Genomic DNA, 25,356 nt, shown 5'->3' with positions numbered 1-25,356 from the left:
CCAACAGAGCAGATCAGTCCCCCAGGACTCATCCTTTTGAGCGACCAAGAAATAGCCAATCTATCAGATGCACAGTTCAAAACACTGGTGATCAGAAAGCTCACGGAATTGGTTGATTTTGGGTGCAAATTAGATGAAAAGATGCAGGTTACCATAAAAGAGATGAAGGAAGATAACACGGAAGAGAGCCAATAGTGAAGGAAAGGAAACTGGGTCTCAAAACAATACAGTGGACCAGAAGGAAGATAGAATCAACCAAGCAGGAAAGCATGATGAAATAAGAATTCAAAAAATCGAGGAGAAGCTTAAGAGCATCCAGGACACCTTTAAACATTCCAACATCCGAATTATAGGGGTGCCAGAAGGGGAAAAGCAACAGATTGAGCACATATTTGAACAAACAATAAAGGAGAACTTCCCCAATCTGGCAAAGGAAATAATAGTCTTCCAAGAAATCCAGGAAGCTCAGAGAGCCCCAAAGAAGTTGGACCCAAGAAGAAACACACCAAGGCACATCATAATTACATTAGCCAAGGTAAAAACGAAGGAGAGAATCCTAGAAGCAGCAAGAGATAAGGGGACAGTAACCTACAAAGGAGTTCCCATCAAACTGTCAGCTGATTTCTCCAAAGAGACCTTACAGGCAAGAAGGGACTGGAAAGAAATATTCCAAGTCATGAAAGACAAGAACCTGCATCCCAGATTGCTCTGTCCAGCAAAGCTCTCATTTAGAATGGAAGGGCAGATAAAGTGCTTCTCAGATAAGGTCAAGTTAAAGGAGTTCATCATCACCAAGCCCTTATTTTATGAAATGCTAAAGGGACTTATCTAAGAAAAGAAGATAAAGAAAAAACATGTATAGTAAAAAGACAGCAAACTCACAATTATTAACAATCACACCTAAAGCAAAACCAAAAGAAACTGAGCAAACAACTAGAACAGGAACAGAACCACAGAAATGGAGGTCACATGGAGGGTTAGCAACAGGCGGGTGGGAAGAGGAGAGAGGGGGAAGGTACAGAGAATAAGTAGCATAGAATGTAGGTTGAAAATAGATGGGGGAGGGCAAGAATAGTACGGGAAATGTAGAAGCTAAAGAACTCATAAGTATGACACATGGACATGAACTAAAGGGGGGTGAATGTGGGTGGGAGAGGGGGAACAGGGTGGAGGGGAGTGAAGGGGGGAAATGGAACAACTGTAATAGCGTAATCAATAAAATATATTTAAAAAAAGAAAAAAAATCCTGCATGGGTAAAAGTATTTAAAGTGTAATATAGATCAGTAGATTTTAATGTAACATAATGCCAAAATTGTTGGTATAGTTTCAAATTTCACATTGTTGCTAATTTTTGAGAAACTATCAGTCTACTCCTTTTCCATATGGTATCAAAGAAAATCAATATTAATCTGTAAAGCTTAGTGATTCTTCCTTTTTCCAACTGCATATCTATGTGAGGCTGGACAAAATGTCATAATAGGTTGAGCAGAAGCAGTTGTGAGAATCTATCTATCTTGTACTAAAATAGAAGTTTGCAAACATGTAAAACAATTACTCTTTTCTCACTAAATTGTTTTTTGTTTTAGGAAATACAGTTTTTTAAGCAAATAATGTTAACATAATGGGTTTATTATTTTTAAATTAGTAGATAGGTTTCTTTAAAATTTCTCAGTTTTAACTTTTAAGATGTAAATATCAGTGGATATAAATCACAAACAAAAGCTCTTTGGTGCTGTCAGTAATTTTTAAGAGTGAAAGAGTTCCTGGAACCGAAAAGTTCCAGAACCACTGGAATAAAGCTCTCTTAATTTTCTATTGAAGACCCTCAAACTCTGTTCACATCCATTTTCTCCTTTTCACTACCTGTTTCGGTGAAAGTGATTCTCTTCCTCACCTCCAAAGCTCAAGATCCACTCTTTGTCCTTCTCTTCATCTCTTCTCCTCATCTCCTTTCCCCACACATGACACACGCATTGGTACTCATAACCATTCTCCCTGAAGGATTTATCGATTGTTTGTGTATCCAATTTCTTACCTCCCAGTCACTCTTCAGCTGACTCCAGTATGGCTTCCACCCCAGCCATTCTTCTGAAATTGCTTTCACTGATGTTGTTAAATCAAATTAACACCTTTTTGTCCTTTCCCTTGACCTCATGTCAGTTCTTACACTACCTTAAAATAATCCCAAATGTTTATATAATCCCAATGTTATCCTTGTTTTTCTCTTACTTCTCTGATCAGTTTATATCTATGCCACTTTGTTGGTTTGTTTTTTAACATTTGTGATTGTTCCTTGGGGTTCTAAGACTCAGTTTCTCTGTTTTTAAAATAGAGATAATAGTACCATCAGTTTGTAGTGAGGATTACTTGAGATTAAATATTAAAGGCACTTAATACAGTATCCAATACATACTGCTTAAAAATATCTTACCTGCCTTTGCTGTGTTAATAAAATTATCTTCATCTCCATTGTCATTTATTTTTAATATATTCTTAAAAATCTACCTGACTTACCTCATTATACCTAAACCCCAGTATGTCTAAAACTCAGTTTATCTTTATTTTTCCTCAAAAAAAAATTCCCCCCAAAAGGCTGTTTTCTTCCATTCCTTTCTATTTCAATAAATGCAACACCACCAACTAGCTGCTTAAGCAAGAAATCTAGGTGTTATAGTCAGCTCCATAACATATATTCTGCCTTATCCTCCATATCTAGTTAGCCATCAAGTCCTGACTTATGTATTTCTAGTATATCTCCTGAATCAACACTTTTTTAAATCTTATTAAAACTACCATCATCTTAGTTTTTCCACAATAGCCTCTCACTCACCAGTGTTGTGCATTCTCTAGCTAATTTGGTCATTTCACCTTTATGCTTTTCAAAAAATTTTCTGAATTTTTAAAAGAAAAATTTTACTTTAAAAACCTTCTTGACATTTTGTCTTTTCCAAAATAATGGATTAGCCAAAAAGTTTGTATGTTTTTTTTCCATAAGATGGCTCTAGTAGTGCTTAGTTGTCTTTAACTTCATTCAAAATAATTTTGTTAGATCATATTGTGACAACTGTCCTGTCAGTGTGCATTTTAAAAAAACTTACCAAAATTGGTGAATTTTTATGTAGCCATTTTAATATCAAAGATGGAAAATAATCAACATTTTCTGCATATTATGCTTTATTATTTCAAGAAAGGTAAAAACAACTGAAATGCAAAAAAACATTTATGCAGCATGTAGAGAAGGTGCTGTGATTAATGGAATGAGTCAAAAGTGGGTTGCAAAGTTTCATGCTGAAGATTTCTCTCTAAACGATGCTCCATGGTCTGGTAGACCAGTTGAAGTTGGTAGTGATCAAATCAAGACATTAATTGAGAACATTCAGGCTTATACCAAGTGGGTATAGCCGACATACGCAAATTACTCAAATCAATAAAGTTATTGGTGAAAATGAAAAATGTGTCTTTTATTTTACAGAGAAAACCATATGGACTTTTTGGTCAACCCAATAGTTAGTATTAAACTAGGTTTAAAAGTCAAAATACTCTTGCCCTGGCTGGTGTGGCTCATTTGGTTGGAGCTCCATCCCGTACACCAAAGGGTTGGGGGTTCGATTCCCAGTCAGGGCACATACGTAGGTTGCAGGTTTAGTCCCCAGGTAGGGTGCATATAGGAGCCCAACAATCGATGTTTCTCTCTCTGTCTTTTGCTCTCTCTGTCTTTTGCTCTCCCTCTCCCTCCCTCCCTCTCTCTCTATTCCCCCCTCCATCTACCTTCTTCTCTCTAAAAATCAAACATTTTTAAAAATGGAAAAAAATACTTTTCATCTAAGGTTTTCCTCACTTTCAGAGCATGCAGCCTACTCTATAATTTGATTTAAGCTTTTAATTTCTTACAAAATACAAATTTCCAGTAAATTGAAGTTAAAATTTGAATGCCAATATGATGTTTTATTCTCTATTAGTATAATCATTTCACTTAACTTCCTAGGAAACATAATTTTATTATATAATTTTTTTCCTAATTTAGGATATGTGAACTCTTGCAAAGTGGAGCCATAATGAATAAATTTTTTCAGCCTCATGAAGCGCATATTCCCTACCTCCTGCAGCTCTTCATTGACTACAATCTATATGGAATGAATTTAATAAATCTGGCTGCTGTCAAGTTCCGAAAAGCAAGAAGGAAAAGTAAGGTTAATTTTTCAATTCAAATTAAAGCATGAAAACAAGGTTGTGTAATTGATGATTTATAAAGTAACATGTATTAATATTGTATAATTGCTGAGTGGATAAAGAATAAAATATACAAAATGGTATTAGAGTTTATTAGGAAAAGAATCTCAATTGAAATTTTTTTGTAACAGCTTTATTGAGGTATGATTCATATACCACACAATTCACTCATTTAAAATGAAAAATTCAGTGGTTTTAGGATTTTGAAACAAATTTAAAACATTCTCAATACCTATAATAGAAACCCCACAAAAGTTTGTTTCCAATAGGTGAAAAGCATGAAAAAATTTTAAATAAACAAATATGTGTAAGCCATTTATTTTAGTTATAAAAGCCAGATAAGTATTGGAATGATCATTAGAAGGGTTCTCTTTTTTTAACTATGGAAAATTTTTATAATCTGAAGGCAGAAATATATGAAATTTAGTTGGGAGAAATTAAAAGCAGGGAAATTGCAAGTATGATGAAATAAAATTTATACCTTAATTCATTATACTAAAGAGCCCTCAGGTTTTTGTTTTATTTGTTTTGTGCAAGATAATAGGTTACACTAAAATCATAGAATAGATGAATCCGTTTTTGTATTTTATTTTGTCATGTTATTTCAAACATATCACAGTTAAACTGCCAGTAAACTTAATGGCAAATTAATATTTATATTATATATATGCATAACAACATTTTATCTTATAAGACAAGTTAATATATACATAATGTATTTTTACTTTCAAAATTGAGGTAAATTCAAAAGTGAAAAAGTTAGAAATTTTAATATTATATATGCATATATAATTCTGTCTCAGTATTCAGTTATATAACCAGTTTTCAAATGAAATACAAATTACTAATTGCCATATTTGTTAAGGTGAAGTATATAGAAGTACTTATGTAAATATTCTGAATACCACAGAGGCATTTTATATTGTATTTTTTGACATTCACCGTTGAAAAGAAATTATATATTTATTATATGTAATATGTATATGAGTTTCCATGTTCTTTAGGGGAAATATGCTAAAATATACATAAACTATAGGGGAGAATTAGTTACCTGTTGTGAAGATACGTGTTTCGTTGAAATAACAAAGATGGTAATACCCGATCTTAGTCTAATTATAATATTTTGTGATCAAGCCAGCCAAATAAAATCAAAGTATTACATTTAGCTGGAAAGGATTGTAAATTTAATATTTTTCATAATGTCAGGATTCAAGCTTTCTCTTATCTGAAAATTTAAATTTCCATAAGAGATCACAGAAAAATTGCTAAAATTTAGAGACTACTTCTGAAGCATGACCCTAGGACTCACTTTCTGAAACTGGGACAACTAAGCAAGCAAGTCACCTTTTCAGCTGTTGGTCAGATTGTTTTTGCATATACCGCAGGTTTCCGCTCACTGTTGTACTGCCATTACTTCTGGAATGCATTGTGTATTTCTTTCTTTCTTTTTTTTTCTTTTCAGGGATTAGTATTAAAGTATGTTTTGAATTTTATCTGGAATCTGATATCCACTAGAATTTTAATTAAGGCTTATACAGAATATCCTAGGAATTTGGATTAAAGTCTATAAAAAATTTTAATCCATCTTTATTTATAAAATTACATTTTAAGCATACCTATTGGAATAGCCCATTTAAGTATATTCCTTTTATTCTAGTATGAAAGTCTTGCAGCCATTTCTCTCTCATGAGCATGTAGCATAAACATTTCTTTCCCTTCTTAGTTTGGAACCTTTACTCTCAACTGTGCATATACATTCCTACAGATGTATGAATTTTTTAGGAACTAGTCATATAGGTTATATATTTACTTAAAGAGTAATTATATGCAAATTAAAATTAAAATTTTTCCCTTTTACTTTTCTATTCCCAGGTGATTCATTGCATGCAACTGGATCTTACAAGGGTCGGCTACCAGGAAATTCTCTTACTGGTACCTTGTTTCGGTGGGAAGAAAATGAAATACCAAGGTTAGTTAATGTTGTAAAGAAGAAAATTTATTTACATATATCTGGCTGTATTCAGAAATTAGTGGTTACCATCATTTAATGTTAACCTTATATTTGGTGTTTTTAATATATAAATTTATCAAAAAAGCAAATTTTAACATTAGTATTTTATACAGAATCATACATTTTAAAAAGAGACCATGACAGTATACCTAATTATCACTTAATTAATAAAAGGTCTCTGAATGTAAATTTTTATACTTCCCTCCAACATTTATCTTCATTGTGTATTCTAGATTGATACCCTGTAACTTGTCAAGTAAAAATCACATAATAAAATATCAATTGAAAACCTAAATAGTAAATATTTTTAGTAAAAATAACCCTTTAAATTTCTAAATTTACTACAGTAAACAGACTGTTTATAAACACACACGTACACATACACATATATTCCTTTGCACTTCTTGGTTCCTTCTCAGATACAGCAGAGTTGTTTTTATAATCATGTTGAAATGGTATTAAGTTTAAGAGAGAATATTATTTACCACATCAGTTCTAATGAGTCCAGAGCAAAGTAACCAACAAGATATTTGTCTCATTCTTTTATACCTGTGATACTGTCCCTCTCTCTCTCTAAAATGGGAACAAATCAACTTAATCCGAGGATTGTATCTATTCTCTAGATCCCTTGGTTTTCAAAGTTGTACATTTAGTAACTTTTTAATTCAAGCTCAAGTCCAAGTTTATATGTATTTCAAGCCCTTTTTGAACATACATCTTGCCCTGGCTGGTGTGGCTCAGTGGATTGAGTGCCAGCCTGTGAACCAAAAGATCACTGGTTTAATTCCCAGTCAGGGCACATGCCTGGGTTGCAAGCCAGGTCCCTGTTGAGGGCATGAGAGAGGCAACAGATAGATGATGTTTCTCCTACATATCAATGTTTCTCTTCCTCTCTTCCTCCATCCCTTCCCTTCTCTCTAAAAATAAATAAATAAAAATCTTTAAATTAAAAAAAAAAAAGAACATACATCTTTTATGGTTAGGTTATAAGATTGTAGTAAAGTTTCACTGATAGTGAGTTTGGGGAAACCCTGTGTGTTATATTGAAAAGTTTGAATTTTAGAATGTTTTTAAGGAGATTTTTATTAAGAGTTGATGCATTATAAGCAAAGATATAAATAAACAAACCAGTAAAATTAGACAAGGTACTCAAAATTAGAACTTAAATATAGGATAGCTACATATTTTTGTCTCATATTAACCTATATTTTGTGTTTTGGGGGTGCTTTTATTGTATTAAATGTGAAAATCCATAATTTCATAAAGTGCAGATAATATAATGTCAAAAAAATTGCCATAAATCATTACTTTTAGATTTTATTAGTCTTATTTCTATCTCCAGTGCTAGCACCTTCTTATCGTTACCTTTTTTTAACAAATGTTTTATGTCCTTTCACAAACATTATTACAAGGATCATAACATAGAGCACCAAACCTGTAATGAGGTGAGAGTGCTGAGTTGGCAGCTCTACTAACCTTGCTTACTAGCTCATTGCCAATTACCACATGTCATAGACCTTCAGGATCATTGGCTGGAGTGTTGAACCCACAAAAATGGAATCTTCTACAGTTATCTCAACCCTGGCTGCTCATCAGAATGATCTGAAGAAATTTTTTAAATTACAGATGTCTGAGCTCCATCAACACTGATTCTAATTAGTAGGACTGTTTTGTTAAGTTATGAACAGAAGTGTTCAGAGAGGTACAGTTGTCTACCATAGTTCTTTCTTATCTTTCATGGCTTAAAATGAATGTATTTGCTTACTCAAATTTTTTACTCACTGTTTCTGTGTACTGGAAAATTTTAATTCTGAAAACTATTTCATTTCCCTGGGATCACCTGTTCTGAATGTCTAAAATAGCTTTTTATTAAGGGCAAGAAATCACTGTAAATTTCTACTATGAGATTATATTTTTTGACTTTATTGTTTCCATCCTTTGTCATAGATGTGTTACTCCTTCAAAATTTACCTTTGAAATTCACAATATAATTCTTTCAAAACTTGTGAAGTTTTTTAGTATAAGGAGAAAATTGTTGACCCTAAACTGTTTTATCTGGTACGTTATTTTATGGCAAAATTGATTTTGTTAAATTATATGAATGAAGAAGATAGCATTGAGGAATTAGTTTTTTGAAAGTGAAATGGGTACATAGTGATAGGTTGGCTAATATGTTTCTTTTCTATCAATGATAAAGATATGTTTTATGTTTTATCTGTATATACATGTATATGTATTTGAATTGTAAAAATTCTGTGGTTTACCATTAATTTCTAATGTTTCATCAAAATTTTCTTAGGGACAGACTATGGAAAATGAGGTTTTGCTAATATATTTCTTCTAAAACATTAAAAAAAAATCAAATACAAATGTGAATGAAATCTGCCATCATCCACATTCTAGTAAAATCATGGTTCTCTCATTTTCATTTGATGTCTGTACTGGTAGGACATCTAAATTTTGGAATGAGTGAGATTCACCCTAGAAGATACTTGTATGTTTATTCTGTCAAGCAGGAACAGTTATTAATGTCCTAATCTTTTTTTGTGGCTCTGATTAAAAAAACAAACTTTTGAGTCAAAGCACATTAGCAGGAACAGCCCTCTGTAGTTCTCATAAAAATTAATGACTTTGTGGTATTACATTTCCTAGCTATGATCCTACTATTGAACACAGTTTCTCAAATCTGTAGTTAGGGAGAATTTTAAAGCATTCTCCAGCTTAGTAGTAGTTGGGGGCAGGGAGAATAGTATCATTTGCGCACTTTTCAGTGTACTCACCTCCCCTCATCTCTTGTTGCATATTCTCTCCTCATTTTTTTTTATTATTGTTCAAGTACAATTGTCTCTATTTTCCCCCTACCATGCCCATCTCCATCTCCTTAGTTTTTAAACAATCTGTGATTGCTGAGAAAGATGCCTCTGGGCAAATGATTACATATCTGTATGGTTTTTGATACATCTCTGAGTTACCCGCTGTTAGCCCATTCTGTACTGGATATGGCCCACATGCTGAAATGTTGTACATTCCTTATATATAAAATATAATGAACCTAAATGTATAGAATGTACTGCAAATGGATCTCAACTGAGTTGTATATATACTAGTATTTTTTATATTTTTCTCTTCCTGTTTTCTATTTTTTATACGTATATATACAATATCGATTATGTCATGAATACTTGTGAATTAATATATCACTGACTTTTCTCCTTACCACCTAAACATAAAAAATTGTATAGAAAATATTTTTAGAAAATTTGCTCTTACATAATTACTGTGATTTTTTTGGTATGTTTTTAATACAGCTCATTAATACTGGAAGGTGTTGAACCACAGAGTACATGTGAATTAGAAGTAGATGCTGTAGCTGCTGATATCTTAAATCGGCTGGACATTGAAGGTATATATATGTGTGTGTGTGTGTATATATAGTTATTCTTAATATAACTTTTTATTTGTAAAAATTAATGACCAAAGTAGAGTGAAATAATAGGGAAGAAAACATTATGAGAGATGTAAGATGTTATAGAAGGAGAATATCAAATGTTACGAAGAGGTACAATTGCTTCTGTACCTCTGATGAGATTATTCTTTATTTGTATTTTCATTCATATGGGTATGTTTGCACAGTCATGGACCTACAGTAAATGTTACAAGTAAATTAGCCAGTATTTTAAAAATTAATATAATCTGACTTCTAATATTTGGGGTATGTGCCAGGTCGTAGGTTACTGGCTATCATCAAATGTTTGAATCTTATTCACTTGTTGGGTTTTTGAGAACCACTGGGAAGAGAACTAAAAACAAAGTAGCATAAGAAATGTAGGTTGGGATAGCTTGTCTGCTTTGTTTTTCTTAAGAGATGGTATTTATTTTTCTAAAAGTTAGGATTTCTTTTTTTAAGCAAGTATTTTTTACTCTAACCTTGTAGTAGTGAAGTATTCTTGTGATTACAGCTCAAATTGGTGGAAACCCTGGTCTGCAGGCTATATGGGAAGATGAAAAGCAACGGCGAAGAAACAGAAATGAAACTTCTCAAATTAGCCAACCTGAATCACAAGGTATAAACCAAGTAATACTCTAATGATTTTTAAACAAGATATTTTAATAGAAAAGGTTAAGTCATTGAGTTTTTACCTTGACCTTAAAATCTACTTTTTAAGTTACCTTCAAATTTTCTAGATGTTTCTTCTATTGTCATTGCTCCAAACCAGGAATTTGTTACCTTCAGAGTCACTCATTGTCTGTTTTCCCATAAGAAATTTGGTGTCTTCGTTGTCCTTGGTTTTTACCATACCTATGTCCTCCTGTGTCACATTTTTGCTCCTTTTTTCATTCTCTAGTATGCTTTAACCTTCTGTATTTCTAAATGAGCTACAGAATACTCATAGAAGATTATGAATCCCAACTTGGAAACACTATTTATTAAGCTTTGAAAATGTACCCATGAAATATGGCCCCAAATTATTATCCCAGTATATCATACAAACTCTCACTTTGATCATCATCTTCTGGACCTCTGAAGAAAGTACTCATTTTGTTTATTATAAAACCCTGCTACTTCAAAAAGGATTTGAGGGGGCTTAAATAAATGCCATGGACACAACAAAAATATTAAATTAAAGATAAAAGAATAAAAGACAATTCACAGGGCAAAAGTATTTGAAATACAGTAGTAAGCCTATACTGAAGTCCAATCAAAATTTCAAAATTTTATTACAGTGTCTTGGACACTAAAAATGCTTTCATAAATTTTGAGTGCATACTTTGATAAATTTTCAGTGCCTTTTAAAATAGAAATATTTTATAAGGGAAAATTTCTAGTTTCAGTGTATGGTACATGTCTATGTAGAGAACAGTGTTTTTCTGTGTTAGATTTAAGTTATAATTGCAGAACTTAATCTTGAACTGACTTTAAGTGCTTAATTATATAGCTTTAGTAACAACCATTTCTCTTTTGTTTGTTTTTATAATAAGAACTACTTTTAGGTGGTGTTATATGTGTCAAGAGGATAGGAAATTGCTATTTTAAAAGCTATTTTTAGGAGAAAAGAAAAGATTTCATTCATTTGCTATCTACATTTTTCTTAATGCACTTTTAAAATTCAAAGATCGCAGGTTTGTGCCAGCAACAGAAAGTGAAAAAAAATTTCAGAAGAGACTTCAGGAAATTCTCAAACAGAATGATTTCTCTGTGTAAGTGTTTATTTATTAAAGATCTTAGAACTATTTTACTGCTTTGTTATCCAGTTTATCATAAAGGATGTGTTTTAATTAAGCAGCACGTTATCAGGATCTGTAGACTACAACGATGGATCCCAGGAGTTCTCTGCTGAGTTAACATTGCACTCTGAGGTTCTGTCTCCTGAAATTCTTCATTGTACACCAGCTAATATGGTAGAAGTCCACAAAGACACAGAATTGAGCAAAGGTGAGGTTTTCTTTTCAGGCTTGCAGAGAATACCCTAATGAACTGCATAATATATTAGTATTTGGTTGGGTTTGCTAAGTTTTTCTCTTTTTTCCCCCCCCCTAAGAAATAAACATCATTGATATAGCAAAAACCTCGCTCCCATTCATTTACTTTTTTTCATCTCTGTAGGTAAGCACTATTCTGTAGTTGGTGCAAACTGTTACCCTGTATGATTTTATATATTTTTATATATAGCATGGGACTAAAGTAGGTGTACAGTTGTGAGTACAAGAAACAGTATAATCTTATATATTACTATATTTATTAATTATTGTATTCTTATCCATACGAATAACTGTAAACTCACTTTTGCCCTACCTTGTATGTATGCCCACAACATTATACTATTATTTTAGATTTTACATAATGGTACCCCACTTGTCATAGATCAGACAACTTGCTTTTTTCATTGAACATATTTTTAACAACTTAATTGAGGTATAATTTACATAACATAAAATGTACTCATTTTAAGTTTATAATTCAGTGATTTATATCAAATTTATAGAGTTTTGCAAATACCTACATAATTTGATTTCAGAACATTTTCTTGACCTCAAAAGATTTTGTGTCCTTTTCAATCACTGTTTCTAAGATTTACCTTTTCTGGACATAGATAAATGAATGGACATAAATAAATGAAATATAATATGCAATTTTTTGTGTCTTCTTTCAGTATAACATTTTCAGGTTCATCTATATTGTAGCTATAAGTATTTTTTAAAGGTTTTATTTTTTTTTAAGATTTTATTTATTTTTAGAGAGAGGGGGAAGAGATGGAGAAAGTGAGGGAGAGAAACATCAATATGTGGTTTCCTCTTTCACGCCCCCTACTGGGGACCTGACCTGCAACCCAGGCATGTGCCCTGACTGGGAATCGAACCAACAACTTTGGTCCACAGTCCAGAACTGAATCCACTGAGCCACGCCAGCCAGGGCTAGAAGTATTTTTATTGTTGATAAATATTATTATATTATTGCATTGTATGGCTATTACCATATTTTATTAATTCATTCACCAGTTGATGAATATTTGAGTTGTTTTCACTTTTTGGCTCTTAAGAATAATGCTGCTAGGAACATTTGTATGTAAGTCTTTGTGTGGATATATATTTTCATTTTTCTTAAGTAGATACCAAGGAGTGGAATTGCTGGATCATTTAGCAAATTTGTGTTTAATTTTTTAGCAAACTGCCAAAACTGTTTTCTAAAGTGACTACATTCCCACCAGCAATATATAAGAGGTCCAGTGACTTTCCATTCTCACTAACACTTGTTATTATCTGTCTTTTTTACCGTCATCCTAGTGTCTGTGAAATTGCATCTCATTATGGTTTTAATGATCATTTCCCTCAGTACTAATGATGCTGAGTATTTTTATGCCAATATTACAACTTTGAAATCTCTTTTTTTAATTTTATTTTAATCATTGTTCAAGTACAGTTTTCTCTCACTTACTCCCATTCCAGCCCACCCACCCAACCCTCCCCTCTTCCCCCCCATTACCCCCCACCCCTAGTTTTTGTCCATGTGTCCTCCAAGTTTGTTCCTGTAAACCCTACCCATTCTCCCCTGAAATTCCCTCTTCTCTCCCCTCTGGTCACTGTCAGTCTGTCCCCTATTTCAGTGTCTTTGGTTATATTTTGCTTGTTTCTTTGTTTTGTTGTTTAGGTTCCTGTTAAAGGTGATATCATGTGGTATTTGTCTTTCACTGCCTGGCTTGTTTCGCTTTAGCATAATGCTTTCCAGCTCCATCCATGCTGTTGCAAAGGGTAGGAGCTCCTTCTTTCTTTCTGCTGCATAGAATTCCATTGTGTAAATGTACCATAGTTTTTTGATCCATTCATTTACTGATGGGCATCTAGGTTGCTTCCAGCACCTATCTATTGTAAATTGTGCTGCTATGAACATCGGGGTGCAAAGGTTCTTTTGTATTGGTGTTTCAGTGTTCTTAGGATATAGTCCCAGCAGTGGAATTGCAGGGTCAAAAGGCAGATCCATTTTTTAGTTTTCTGAGGAAGTTCCATACTGCTTTCCATAGTGGTTGTACCAGTCTGCAGTCCCACCAACAGTGCACTAGGGTCCCCTTTTCTCCACAACCTCTCCAACACTTGTTGTTAGTTGCTTTGTTTATGATGGCCATTCTGATGAGTGTGAAGTGGTATCTCATTATGGTTTTAATTTGCATATCTCTGGTAGCTAGCGATATTGAACATAGTTTCATGTGTCTTTGGATCTTCTGTATGTCCTCCTTGGAGAAGTGCCTGTTCAAGTCCTTTGCCCATTTTTTAATTGGGTTACTTGTCTTCTTAGAGTGGAGTCATGTAAATTCTTTATATATTTTGGAGATTAAACCCTTGTCTGAGGTATCATTGGCAAATATGTTTTCCCATACAGTTGGTTCTCTTTTTATTTTAATACTGTTTTCTTTAGCTGTGAAAAAGCTTTTTATTTTGATGAGGTCCCATTTGTTTATTCTTTCCTTTATGTCCCTTGCTCTAGGAGACATGTCAGTAAAAAAGTTCCTGCGTGAAATATCTGAGACTTTCCTGCCTACATTCTCTTCTAGGACTTTAATGGTGTCACGGTTTATATTTAAGTCTTTTATCCACCTTGAATTTATTTTTGTATAAGGTGTAAGTTGGTGCTCGAGTTTCATTTTTTTTGCATGTAGCTGTCCAGTTCTCCCAACACCATTTGTTGAAGAGGCTATTTTTATTCCATTTTATGTTGCTGCTTCCTTTGTTAAATATTAATTGACCGTAGAGACTTGGGTTTATTTCTGGGCTCTCTGTTCTGTTCCATTGGTCCATGTGCCTGTTTTTATGCCAGTACCAGGCTGTTTTGATTACAGTGGCCTTGTAGTATAGTTTAGTGTCAGGTATTGTGATCCCTCCTATTTTACTCTTCTTTCTCAAAATTGCAGCAGCTATTCGGGGTCGTTTATGGTTCCATATAAATTGTTGAAGTGTTTGTTCTATGTCTCTGAAATAAGCCATTGGTACTTTAATAGGTATTGCATTGAATGTGTAAATTGCTTTTGGTAGTATGGACATTTTGATGATACTAATTCTTCTAATCCATGAACACGGTATATGTTTCCATTTGTTTGTGTCTTCCTTGATTTCTCTCCTCAGTGTTATGTAGTTTTCTGAATACAGGTCTTTTACCTCTTTGGTTAGGTTTATTCCTAGGTATTTTATTTTTCTTTTTGCTATTTCAAATGGAATTTTTTTTCTTGATTTCTGCTTCTGCTGTTTCATTGTTGGTGTACAGAAATGCCTTTGATTTCTGGATATTGACTTTGTATCCTGCTGTTTTGCCAAATTCATTTATTAGGTCAAGCAGTTTTTTGGTGGAGTCTATAGGATTTTCTGTGTACACTATCATGTCATCTGCAAACAGTGACAGTTTTGTTTCCTCCTTTCCGATTTGGATTCCTTTTCTTTTTCTTGTCTGATTGCTGTGGCTAAAACTTCCAGTACTATATTGAATAGAAGTGGTGAAAGTGGACATCCTTGTCTTGTTCCTGTTCTTAGTGGAAAAGATTTTAATTTTTGCCCATTGAGTATGATGTTGGCTGTAGGTCTCTCATATATGGCCTTTATTATGTTGAGGAATGCTCCCTCTATTCCCACTTTGCTGAGTGTTTTTATCATAAAGGGGTGCTGTACCTTATCAAATGCTTTTTCTGCATCTATTGATATGATCATGTGGTTTTTGTCTTTGCTTTTGTTTATGTGATGTATTACATTTACTGATTTGCGAATATTGAACCATCCTTGCATACCTGGAATGAATCCCACTTGGTCATGGTGTATGATCTTCTTACGGTACTGTTGGATGCGGTTTGCCAGTATCTTGTTGAGGATTTTAGCGTCAATGTTCATCAACAATATTGGCCTGAAATTTTCTTTCTTTGTTGTGTCTTTATCTGGTTTTGGAATTAGGATGATGTTGGCCTCATAAAAAGAGTTTGGGAGTCTTCCATCTTTGGATTTTTTTGAAATAGTCTGTGAAGGATAGGGGTTAGCTCTTCCTTAAATGCTTTGTACAATTCTCCTGTGAAACCATCTGGTCCCGGGCTTTTGTGTGTTGGGAGTTTTTTGATTACTGCTTCAATTTCTTTTGCTGTTATTGGTTTGTTCAGGCTTTCTGCTTCTTTTTTATTGAGTTTTGGAAGATTATATTTTTCTAGAAATTTGTCCATTTCATCTAGGTTTTCAAATTTCTTGGCATACAGTTCTTCGTAGTAATTTCTTACAATCCTTTGTATTTCTGTGGTATCTGTTGTAATCTCTCCTCTTTCATTTCTGATTGTGTTTATTTGGGTTTTCTCTCTTTTTTTCTTGATGAGTCTGCTTAAAGGCTTGTCGATTTTGTTTATCTTTTAAAAGAACCAGCTCTTGGATTCATTGATCTTTAGAATTGGGCTTTTAGTCTCTGTGTCATTTAATTCTGCTCTGATCTTGGTTATTTCCTTCCTTCTGCTTGCTCTGGGCTGTCTTTGTTGTTGTTCCTCGAGTTCTTGTAGACATAGGGTTAGGTTGTTTGTTTGAAATGTTTCTTACTTTTTTAGGTGGGCCTGTATCACTATGAACTTCCCTCCCAGGACTGCCTTGGCTGTGTCCCATAAGTTTTGGGTTGTTGTGAGTTCGTTTTCATTTGTTTCCAGAAACCTTTTGATTTCTTCCCTAATATCATTCTTGACCCATTCATTGTTTTTAATAGCATGCTATTTAATCTCCATGAATTTGAGTGTTTTGGGGTTTTTCCTTGGGGTTGGTTTCTAGTTTCAGTCCCTTGTGATCCAAGAAAATGTTGGTATGATTTCAATTTTTTTGAAATTGTTGAGGCTTGTTTTGTGTCCTATCATGTGGTCAATATTTGAAAATGTTCCATGTACATTTGGAAAAAATGTGTATTTAGCTTCTTTGGGATGGAGGGTTCTGTATATGTCAGTAAAGCCCATTTCATCTAGGGTATTGTTCAATGCCACAATATCTTTGTTGATATTTTGTTTGGAAGATCTGTCCATTTTTGATAGTGGGGTGTTAAAATCCCCCACAATAATTGTGTTGCTGTCAATATCTTTCTTGAAGTCCCCTAAGATTTTCTTTATGTATTTGGGTGCTCCTATTTTGGGTGCATATATATTTATAATATTTATGTCTTCTTGGTGGATTCTTCCCTGAGTATTATGAAATGACCTTCTGGGTCTCTCTTTATGGTCCTTCTTTGGAAGTCTATTTTGTCAGATATGAGTATTGCTACCCTGGCTTTTTTTTCCTGTCCATTTGCTTGGAAAATTTGTTTCCAGCCCTTCACTTTCAGCCTGTGCAGGTCTTTTATCTTGAGGTGGGTCTCTTGTAGGCAGCATATGTGTGGGTCATGTTTTCTTATCCAATCAGCTATTCTATGTCTTTTGATTGGAGCATTTAATCCATTTACATTTAAGGTTATTATTGATAGGTACTTATTTATTGCCTTTTATTTTTATGTGTTCCTCTCACTCTCTCTTTTCCTTTCTTTCCTTAAAGCAGTCCCTTTAGCATCTCTTGCAGAGCTGGTTTAGTGTAGGTGTATTCTTTTAGACTTCTTTTGTCTGAGAAGCTTCTTATTTGGCCTTCTATCTTGATTGAGAGCCTTGCTGGGTAAAGTAGTTGTGGTTGCAGGCCTCTGGTTCTCATAACTTGGATTATTTCTTGCCATTTTCTTTTGGCTTGGAGTGTTTCCATTGAGAAGTCAGCTGTTAGCCTTATTGGGGCTCCCTTGTATGTTACTTCCTGTTTCTCCCTTGCTGCTTTTAAGATTCTCTCTTTGTCTTGAAATTTTGCCATTTTAATTATGATGTGTCTTGAGGTGGGTCTCTTTGGGTTCCTCTTGATTGGGACTCTCTGTGTTTCCTGGATTTGTGTGACTTTTTCTCTCATCAGATTAGGGAAGTTTCCCATCATTACTTTTTCAAATAGGTTTTCTATCCCTTGCTCTTCTTCTTCTCCTTCTGGTATCCCTATTATACGGATATTATTACGTTTCATATTGTCTTGCATTTCTCTTAATCCCTCTTCATTCTTTCTGAGCCTCTTTTCCTTTTCTTGCTCTTTCTGGGTGTTTTCTTCTACTTTGTCCTCTAGCTCGCTGATCCAATCTTTTGCTTCATCGATCCTTCTTTTCATTCCTTCTACTGTGTTCTTCAGTTCAGAAATTGTATTCTTCATTTCCTCTTGGCCCTTGTTGAGAGTTTCTATTTCCTTTTTTATGCTGATGTAGTTTTCATTGAGTTCATTGTAACTTCCCTGTAGTTTCTGGTAGCTCATTGTGAGTTCATTGAGCTTCCTGAGAGTCATTGCTTTGAACTCAATATCTGATAGTTGAATTGCCTATATTTCATTTAGCATTCTTTCTGAGGCTTCCTCCTTTCCTTTCATTTGGGGATTGTTTCTTTGTCTTCCCATTGTTTGTGAGACTCTTCTTGTTCGCCTCAGCTTCTTATATTGATCTGTTCTGGCTCCCTGGGTTTATGTTGTGAACTTCTTTAGTAGAATAGCAGTGAGTTTCAGTGGTGCTGTTTCCTTGATCTCCCAAGCTCACTGGTCTTGGGCTGTCGTTGTGTTTGCCTTTGGGTTTTGATTGTTGTTGAGTCCTTCTTTGGTAGTTCCTTCCCACCAGCTGGTTAAATGAGGGTCACTCCGTCCACCACCTCCTGTATTTTGTTGTGCTGGTGAGGGCAGGTTGTGTTGAAGCTGGTTCTTCTGTGTGTATAAGGTTTAAAGAATTCTTGTTCAGTTGTTTGTATTGGGTATTGTCTCTACTGTTTAGTTGTATTTCCAGATAGGTCCTGGATTGAGGTTTGTGTGGTTACTACTCCCTCCTTCACCTTCTTCTGTTGTTACCTGTTAGTGGTTCCTTTGTTGTTGGGTTTCCTCTTCCAGTGGGCATCCTGGTGTTCACCTCCTCCACCTATTCTTTTTTGTCATCAGTTGGAGGGGGAAGGCAAAATGGTTTAAGACAGCAACAGAGAATTCTATGATATTTACAGTAGTAGCAAGTAGGGAAGAGATAGGAGATCCTTTGATTATGTATAGTGTTAACCGTGATCTTCACCTAGCTAGCTGATTTTTAGAAAGGATGGAAAGATGGTAAGACTCTTGTTGGGGAAGGAAGGATTGTGAGTTGGATCTATAAAGCAGGGAGGTTGTGGGAGGTCAGATTCTGGGATAAGGTGAGAGTAAAGGATAGTAAATACGTGTAGTGTATGAGAAACTAGAGTTAACCACTACAGTAATAGAGTTCAGGAAACTTTGAAATGGGCTAAGATCTGGGGGGAGGGGGGTGTTGTAAAGTAATTACAATTGCATGTAACAGCAGTTATTTACAATAATATTATGGCAACAATCATATGACAGAGTCTATGAGATCTAGGTAACAAGAATAGGGAATCCAGAACCTCGAGTAGTGTGCTAATGGGATACAGGTGAATTAAAGGACAGTAAGTAGATCAGTAATACAGTATGGAAAGAGATATCAGGGGAAAGCTGTCAGGTCATACAATATATCCAGCCTAGCAAAGCAGACTATACAAAAAGAAGAGGGATATAAAAATACTATAAAAAAAGATGTAGGAATACTGGAAAAATAATAATAATACAAATATGCAATAACTTGCAGGTTCTCTGTAATAGCAGAGTGAAATTTATCTCACTGTCCCAGCTGTTGTGATGCCCCTTCTTTGGGTTCAACTTTGGTCTTTTCACAGATCCAGGATTTTGTCTCACTTGTAGGTATTTAGAAAAAAATTTTAAAAAGTAAAAATAGAAAAGGCAGACGAAGGAAGGAAGAAGAGATAAAATTGGAGGACAGGAAGGAGGAAGGAATAAAACAAGAAATCAGGTAAGAGAGGAAAAAGAAATCAAAAGAGAATAAAAACAATAAAAATTAAAAAATTAAAAATTGTTTAAAAAAATAGAATCAAATTAAAAAGTCTGTTGGTTTCAAAGTGGCCACACCGGTTTTTTTGCTCTTGCTGGCTGAGGCAGGCTGAAGGATGATTGGTTTGGCTTTTCTTCCTGGGCCAGTGGAGCTCACACTGGCTCCTCAGCCTTGTGCCCTGGGTGTGGGAATCAGGTCATTCCCCAGGGTTACTGCTGTGGACTGGGGTGCGGGGATGCTCTCCCTGCAGGAGCGCTGGTGCGCCAGCGCGCCCATGGCTGGATAGCAGGGAGGCTGGAGCCACTGATCACTTTAGGAGAATTCCCCAAACAGCGTCTGTGTCTATTCACTCCTTCCTCTTCAGAAATTCCTCCCGTTCAAGCCTGCTGCTCCCCACAGTGGCCTGGCTTCTCCCACTGCCAAATGCTCCAGCCAGACTGGTGACCGTGGGGGTCCGGGTCGCTGCCTCCAAAGGTGCTTACAGCCCCCGTGTGTTGCCAGCACCTGGATTCCTCCCAGAGCCGCTCAGACCTTGTTTGGCTGGGGAGGGAGCAGTTGACCTGGCTCTCTCCCAAGGACCCTATGGCAAACCCAGCAGCGGCCCGGGCCTGGGGCTGCAGCCCCAGGACCACACGCTGGTCCCGGGACTCTGCCTTGTTGCAGCACTCTTTTTAGGTTCCGTTCTTTGGTCTTTCGGTTCTGCCACAATCCTTGGTCCCCTATTTTCAAAAATGCTGAAGTATGTTGGTTGCTTGCCTCTCTACTCCATAGATCGGTCAGGATTTTCTCCCCTGAGCAGAGGAAAGCCAAATCTGCTCCTTCCTACTCCGACGCCATCTTAGATCCTGAAATCTATCTTTGTTTATATACATTTCTAGATCATTCATTTTAGCTACTGATGAGTGCTCCTTTGTAAGACTAAACAAATTTATTGGTTTCTCTACAACTATTAGATGGTGTTCTTCACGTTTGCACTTTATAACAGTGTTGTATCTGTCATTTTGTGACTGTGCAAGAGTTTCTCCACAAAAGATATGTAGAAGTGAAATTTGCCAAGTTTTAAGGTGTTTGTAGTGTACTATCGTGTTCTGGTAGGGTTTCTGTAATGCAATTACTTTATAGATAATTGGGAAACAAGAGAATAATGAAAGCTTCACTTAGAAGTCACATTGTTTCATATGCAGTTTTTCTAAGCAAGGGGAGACAAACTAGCAGGAATAGAATTACAGCCTTCAGCATAAAAGGAAAAGCCCTTTTTTCACTGCTGCATTGGAAGCAGGGGCTTTTGACTGTATTAAACAACCGAAAATGAGTATCTACGCCCAGATCTTCCTCCCTCTTTAAGAGTTGAATGCCAGCACTGTGCCATCTCTGACTAATGGCAGGTTGCACCATCTCCTGAGTTCACCTTAACGGCAGTCTTCTCTCAGAGCTCTTCCATTTGCTTTGTTCTAGCATCTGCCAGCTGCTCTCTATAATCAAAAGGTAGCCAGCATTTCCATACTATTATTTTCTGTGTGCTTTTAATATTCACTATGACAGCCTCTAGCGACACTGAGCTGCCTTCCTAACTGGTCAGAATTATCTCCCCTATACCAATTATTGATTTTGTTAGTGCCCTGGTCACACAGTTAGGTAAATTTTGCCTTAACATTGTTTTCCTATAAGCCCTGTTATTTTTAGTGCTCAATTTTTCAGATTTTGAGATATGATAACATTATAGTAGTAATGCCAATGTTACAAAATGGCTCTATAAAATGTACCTAAGATTATATTTTAACAATATATTAGAACTTGTATTTCCCTACCTCCTCAACATTAGAAAATGTCAGATATAAAATTTTTTGCCATTCTGATTAGTTGAAATGGTATCTTTTCAGTTTAATTTGTGTTTCCTGATTATTAATAAGTTTGAGCACTTGGATTTCTTTATCTGAAAATTGCTTATTGGTGTTCTTTGTTCATTTTTATTGGGTCACTAGTCTTTTTCTTACTCATTTGTAGGAGTTCCTTATGTTTTCTAGATATAAAGCCTTTACAGTTATAAATGTTGTAGAGATATTTTTCCTCATCTAGACTTGTACTTTAGAAGTCTTTGAAAATATTTTAGCTTTCTTTCCCATCATTTTTTCTTTTTTTATTTCTTTCTTCTTCTTACTTCTTCTTCCTCCTCCTTCTTCCTTCTTTTTCTTCTTCTTTTTCATGTCTTCAGTTTTAATGTCAATTTAACAATTTTTTTCTTTATGATTTGCTTGTTGTGATTAGTGAAGCCTTCCCTACCTAGATTTCATGAAAATTTTCATCCTTAAGACTTATGTGAGCTTACAATTTGGTTTTTCACATTCAGTTCTTCAATATTTTTGCCATTCAATTTCCCCATTTCAATCATGTTTCCCCTGTGTCAGCAATTTTTCAACCAGTGTGCTGTATGAATTTTTAAAACATGCAACACCTGACTTTAGTCAGGTGCACTGGCCTCTTTTCCCTTAGATCGTCAAATAAAAAAATGACAACAGCCAACACAACAGTTGCTGTCTGGTGCGAATGAATCAAAACTATACCTATTTTTTTGTCAAATTGGCAAAAAATATATTTTTTCATTGTACCACAGAATTTTAGTAGTTTATGTGCACCATGAAATAAAAAAAGGTTGCAAATCACTGCCCTATGTTAATAATATTATACTGTTGTAATTACGGTTGCTTCATCAAGGGCAGATTTCCCCTTATTTGGATTCAAAATTGTCTACTCTTGATCTTTAAAAAATGCTCTCTCATGTTAATTTTAGGATCAGATTATTTCATCTCTGGGAAGAACCCTGTTGAGATTTTATTAGGAATTTATTGTTAATAGACCAATATAGGAACATTTCTTTTTTTTTAAGATTTTATTTGTTTATTTTTAGAGGGGAAGGGAGGGAGATAGAGAGAGAGAGAGAGAGAGAAACATCAATGTGCGGTTGCTGGGGCTTACGACCTGCAACCCAGGCATGTACCCTGGCTGGGAATCGAACCTGGGACACTTTGGTTCCCAGTCCGCGCTCAGTCCACTGAGCTATGCCAGCCAGGTGGAACATTTCTTAAACCCTATTTTTCTTTTACAGTTGACATTTAATATTATTTTATATTACTTTCAGGTGTCTACCATAGTAATTAGACAACCATATAATTTACAAAGGGGTTCTCCCAATATTTCAAATACCTACCTGGTACCACGTATAATTATTACAATACTATTGACTATATTCTTTATGCTGTACTTTACATCCCTGTGACTTTTTTGTAACTACCAATTTGTCCTTACTCAGTTCACTTTTTTCACCTGCCCAACAACCCCCTGGCCCCTCTGGCAACTGTCAGTCTGCTCTCTTTATGTCTCTATTTCAGGGGGTTTTTTTTTCCTTTATTTTGCTCCTTAAGTTCCACATATAAGTGAAATAATATAATATTTGTATTTCTCTGACTGACTCATTATACTTAGCATAATACCCTCTACATCCATCCATGCTGTCACAAGTTGTAAGTTTTCATTTTTGCGCCCAAGTAATATTCCATTATATATATGTACAACAACCTTTTCTTGAGTGTATTTTACTGATTATGCTGTTACAGTTGTTCCTTTTCTTCCCTTTATCCCCCTTCACCCTGCACTCCCCTCCCACCAGCATTCCCCCCTACCCCTTAGTTTATGTCCATGGATCATACATGTAAGTTCTTTGGCTTCTCCATTTCCTATACTATTTATTCTTAACCTTCCCCTGTCTATTTTGTACCTACTATTTATGCTTCTTATTCCTTACACCTTTTCCCCCATTATCCCCCTGCCTCCTTCCCATTGATAACCTTCCATGTGATCTCCATTTCTGTGATTCTGTTCCTCTTATAGTTGTTTGTTTAGTTTTGTTTTTTAGGTTCAGTTGTTCATAGTTATGAGTTTGTTTTCATTTTACTGTTCAGTTTTTGATCTTCTTTTTCTTAGATGAGGCCCTTTAACATTTCATATAATAAGGGCTTGGTGGCGATCAACTCCTTCAACTTCACCTTTTCTGGGAAGCACTTTATCTGTCCTTCCATTCTAAATGACAGCTTTGCTGGAGAGAGTCATCTTGGATGTAGGTCCTTGCCTTTCATGACTTTGAATACTTCTTTCCAGCCCCTTCTTGCCTGTAAGGTTACTTTTGAGAAATCAGCTGGCAGTTTTATGAGATCTCCTTTGTAGGTAACTGTCTCCTTTTCCCTTGCTGCTTTTAAGATTTTCTCCTTATCTTTAATCTTGGGTAATGATGATATGTCTTGGTATGTACTTCCTTGGGTCCAATTTCTTTGGGACTCTCTGAGCTTCCTGGACTTCCTAGAAGTCTATTTCCTTTGCCAGATTGGGGAAATTTTCTTTCATTATTTTTTTAAGTAAGTCTTCAATTTCTTGTTCTTCATTTTCTCCTTCTGGCACTCCTATGATTTGGATATTGGAACATTTAAAGATGTCCTGGAGGTTCCTAAGCCTCTCCTCATTTTTTTGAATTCTTGTCTCTTCATTCCATTCCAGTTAGATGTTTATTTCTTCCTTCTGTTCCAAATTGTTTATTTGAATCCCAGTTTCCTTCCCTTCATTCTTGGTTCCCCGTATATTTTTCTTTATTTCACTTTGCATAGCCTTCACTTCTTCCTCTATTTTTCGGCCATACTCAATCATTTCAGTGAACGTCCTGATTACCAGTGTTTTGAACTTTACATCTGATAGGTTGACTATCTCCTCATTGCTTAGTTCTTTTTCTGGAGATTTGATCTGTTCTTTCATTTGGGCTTTTTGGTCTCGGCGCACCTGTTATGTTGTGAGGGGCAGAATCTTAGGTATTGGCCTGGGCAAGGGGAACCTGCATCACTGCATTGTGGCATTGTATGTGGGAGAGCAGTGCAAGAGGGAGCAATGCCACTTGCTCATCTCTAGGCTGGCTTTCAGTCACTCTTCCTTCTACCCACAAGCAAATTGGGCCCTTCTGGTGCTGATTCCCAGGTGGGGTGGTTTGTGTACCTTCTAGGATCCTGTGGGTCTCTCGAACAAACTTTTCTGTGAAGCTGGGAGTTTCTCGCACTGCTGCAACCCCATATGTATTTACAGCCAGAGGTTTTGAGGCTTTCTTTTCCTGTGCTGGAACCCTGGGTTGCATGATCTGTCTCACTCCCTAGTTGTTCCTCCTGTCTTATCCACATGTGAATGTGGGACTGCCGGTCCACTGCCGCTGCCTCACCCCCTGTGTGTCTCCTTGCCTTGTGTCTTCTCTGCCCCTCCTACCAGTCTGGATTAATGTTTCTTCTTTAACCCCTTGGTTGTCAGACTTCCATACAGTTCAGTTTTCTGGCAGTCCTGGTGATTTTTTGGTTTTAAATTTGTTGTTGTTCTTCTTTTGGTTGTGCGAGGAAGCAAAGCGTATCTACCTATGCCTCCATCTTCTGTATGTACCTTGTAGCTTTTTTTTATCCACTCATCTGTTGGTGGACACTTGGGCTGCTTCCATCTCTTGGCTATTGTAAATAATGCTGCAGTGAACATAGGGGTATATATATTCTTTTGAATTAGTGTTTTGGGTTTCTTCAAATATATACCCAGAAGTGGGATTGCTGGGTCATAAGATAATTCCATTTTTAATTTTTTGAGGAACTTCCATACTTTTTCTCATATGGCTGCACCAATTTGCAATTCTACCAT

The 25,356-nt window shown here is 35.5% G+C and overlaps 1 protein-coding gene across 3 annotated transcripts in view; it reads left to right on the top strand.

Moving 5' to 3' along the window:
• REV3L (REV3 like, DNA directed polymerase zeta catalytic subunit) overlaps positions 1-25,356 on the top strand; it is a 170,608-nt gene that overhangs the window by 63,486 nt on the left and 81,766 nt on the right. For 2 of the 3 annotated variants that reach the window (XM_045844182.1, XM_045844184.1), the window contains exons 4-9: positions 4,026-4,186; positions 6,104-6,200; positions 9,551-9,645; positions 10,202-10,306; positions 11,357-11,441; positions 11,525-11,676. In XM_045844182.1, the coding sequence (XP_045700138.1) occupies positions 4,026-4,186; positions 6,104-6,200; positions 9,551-9,645; positions 10,202-10,306; positions 11,357-11,441; positions 11,525-11,676 (695 nt within the window). The remainder of the gene's footprint in view (positions 1-4,025; positions 4,187-6,103; positions 6,201-9,550; positions 9,646-10,201; positions 10,307-11,356; positions 11,442-11,524; positions 11,677-25,356) is intronic. The other variant, XM_045844183.1, reaches the window with a different exon arrangement.

This window comes from Phyllostomus hastatus, unplaced genomic scaffold (assembly GCF_019186645.2).
Source record: "Phyllostomus hastatus isolate PE091 unplaced genomic scaffold, TTU_PhHast_1.1 phas_contig_40, whole genome shotgun sequence".
NCBI lineage: Eukaryota > Metazoa > Chordata > Mammalia > Chiroptera > Phyllostomidae > Phyllostomus > Phyllostomus hastatus.
The sequence above is the reverse complement of the archived record's forward strand: the minus strand, read 5'-3'. Positions and strand labels throughout refer to the sequence as shown.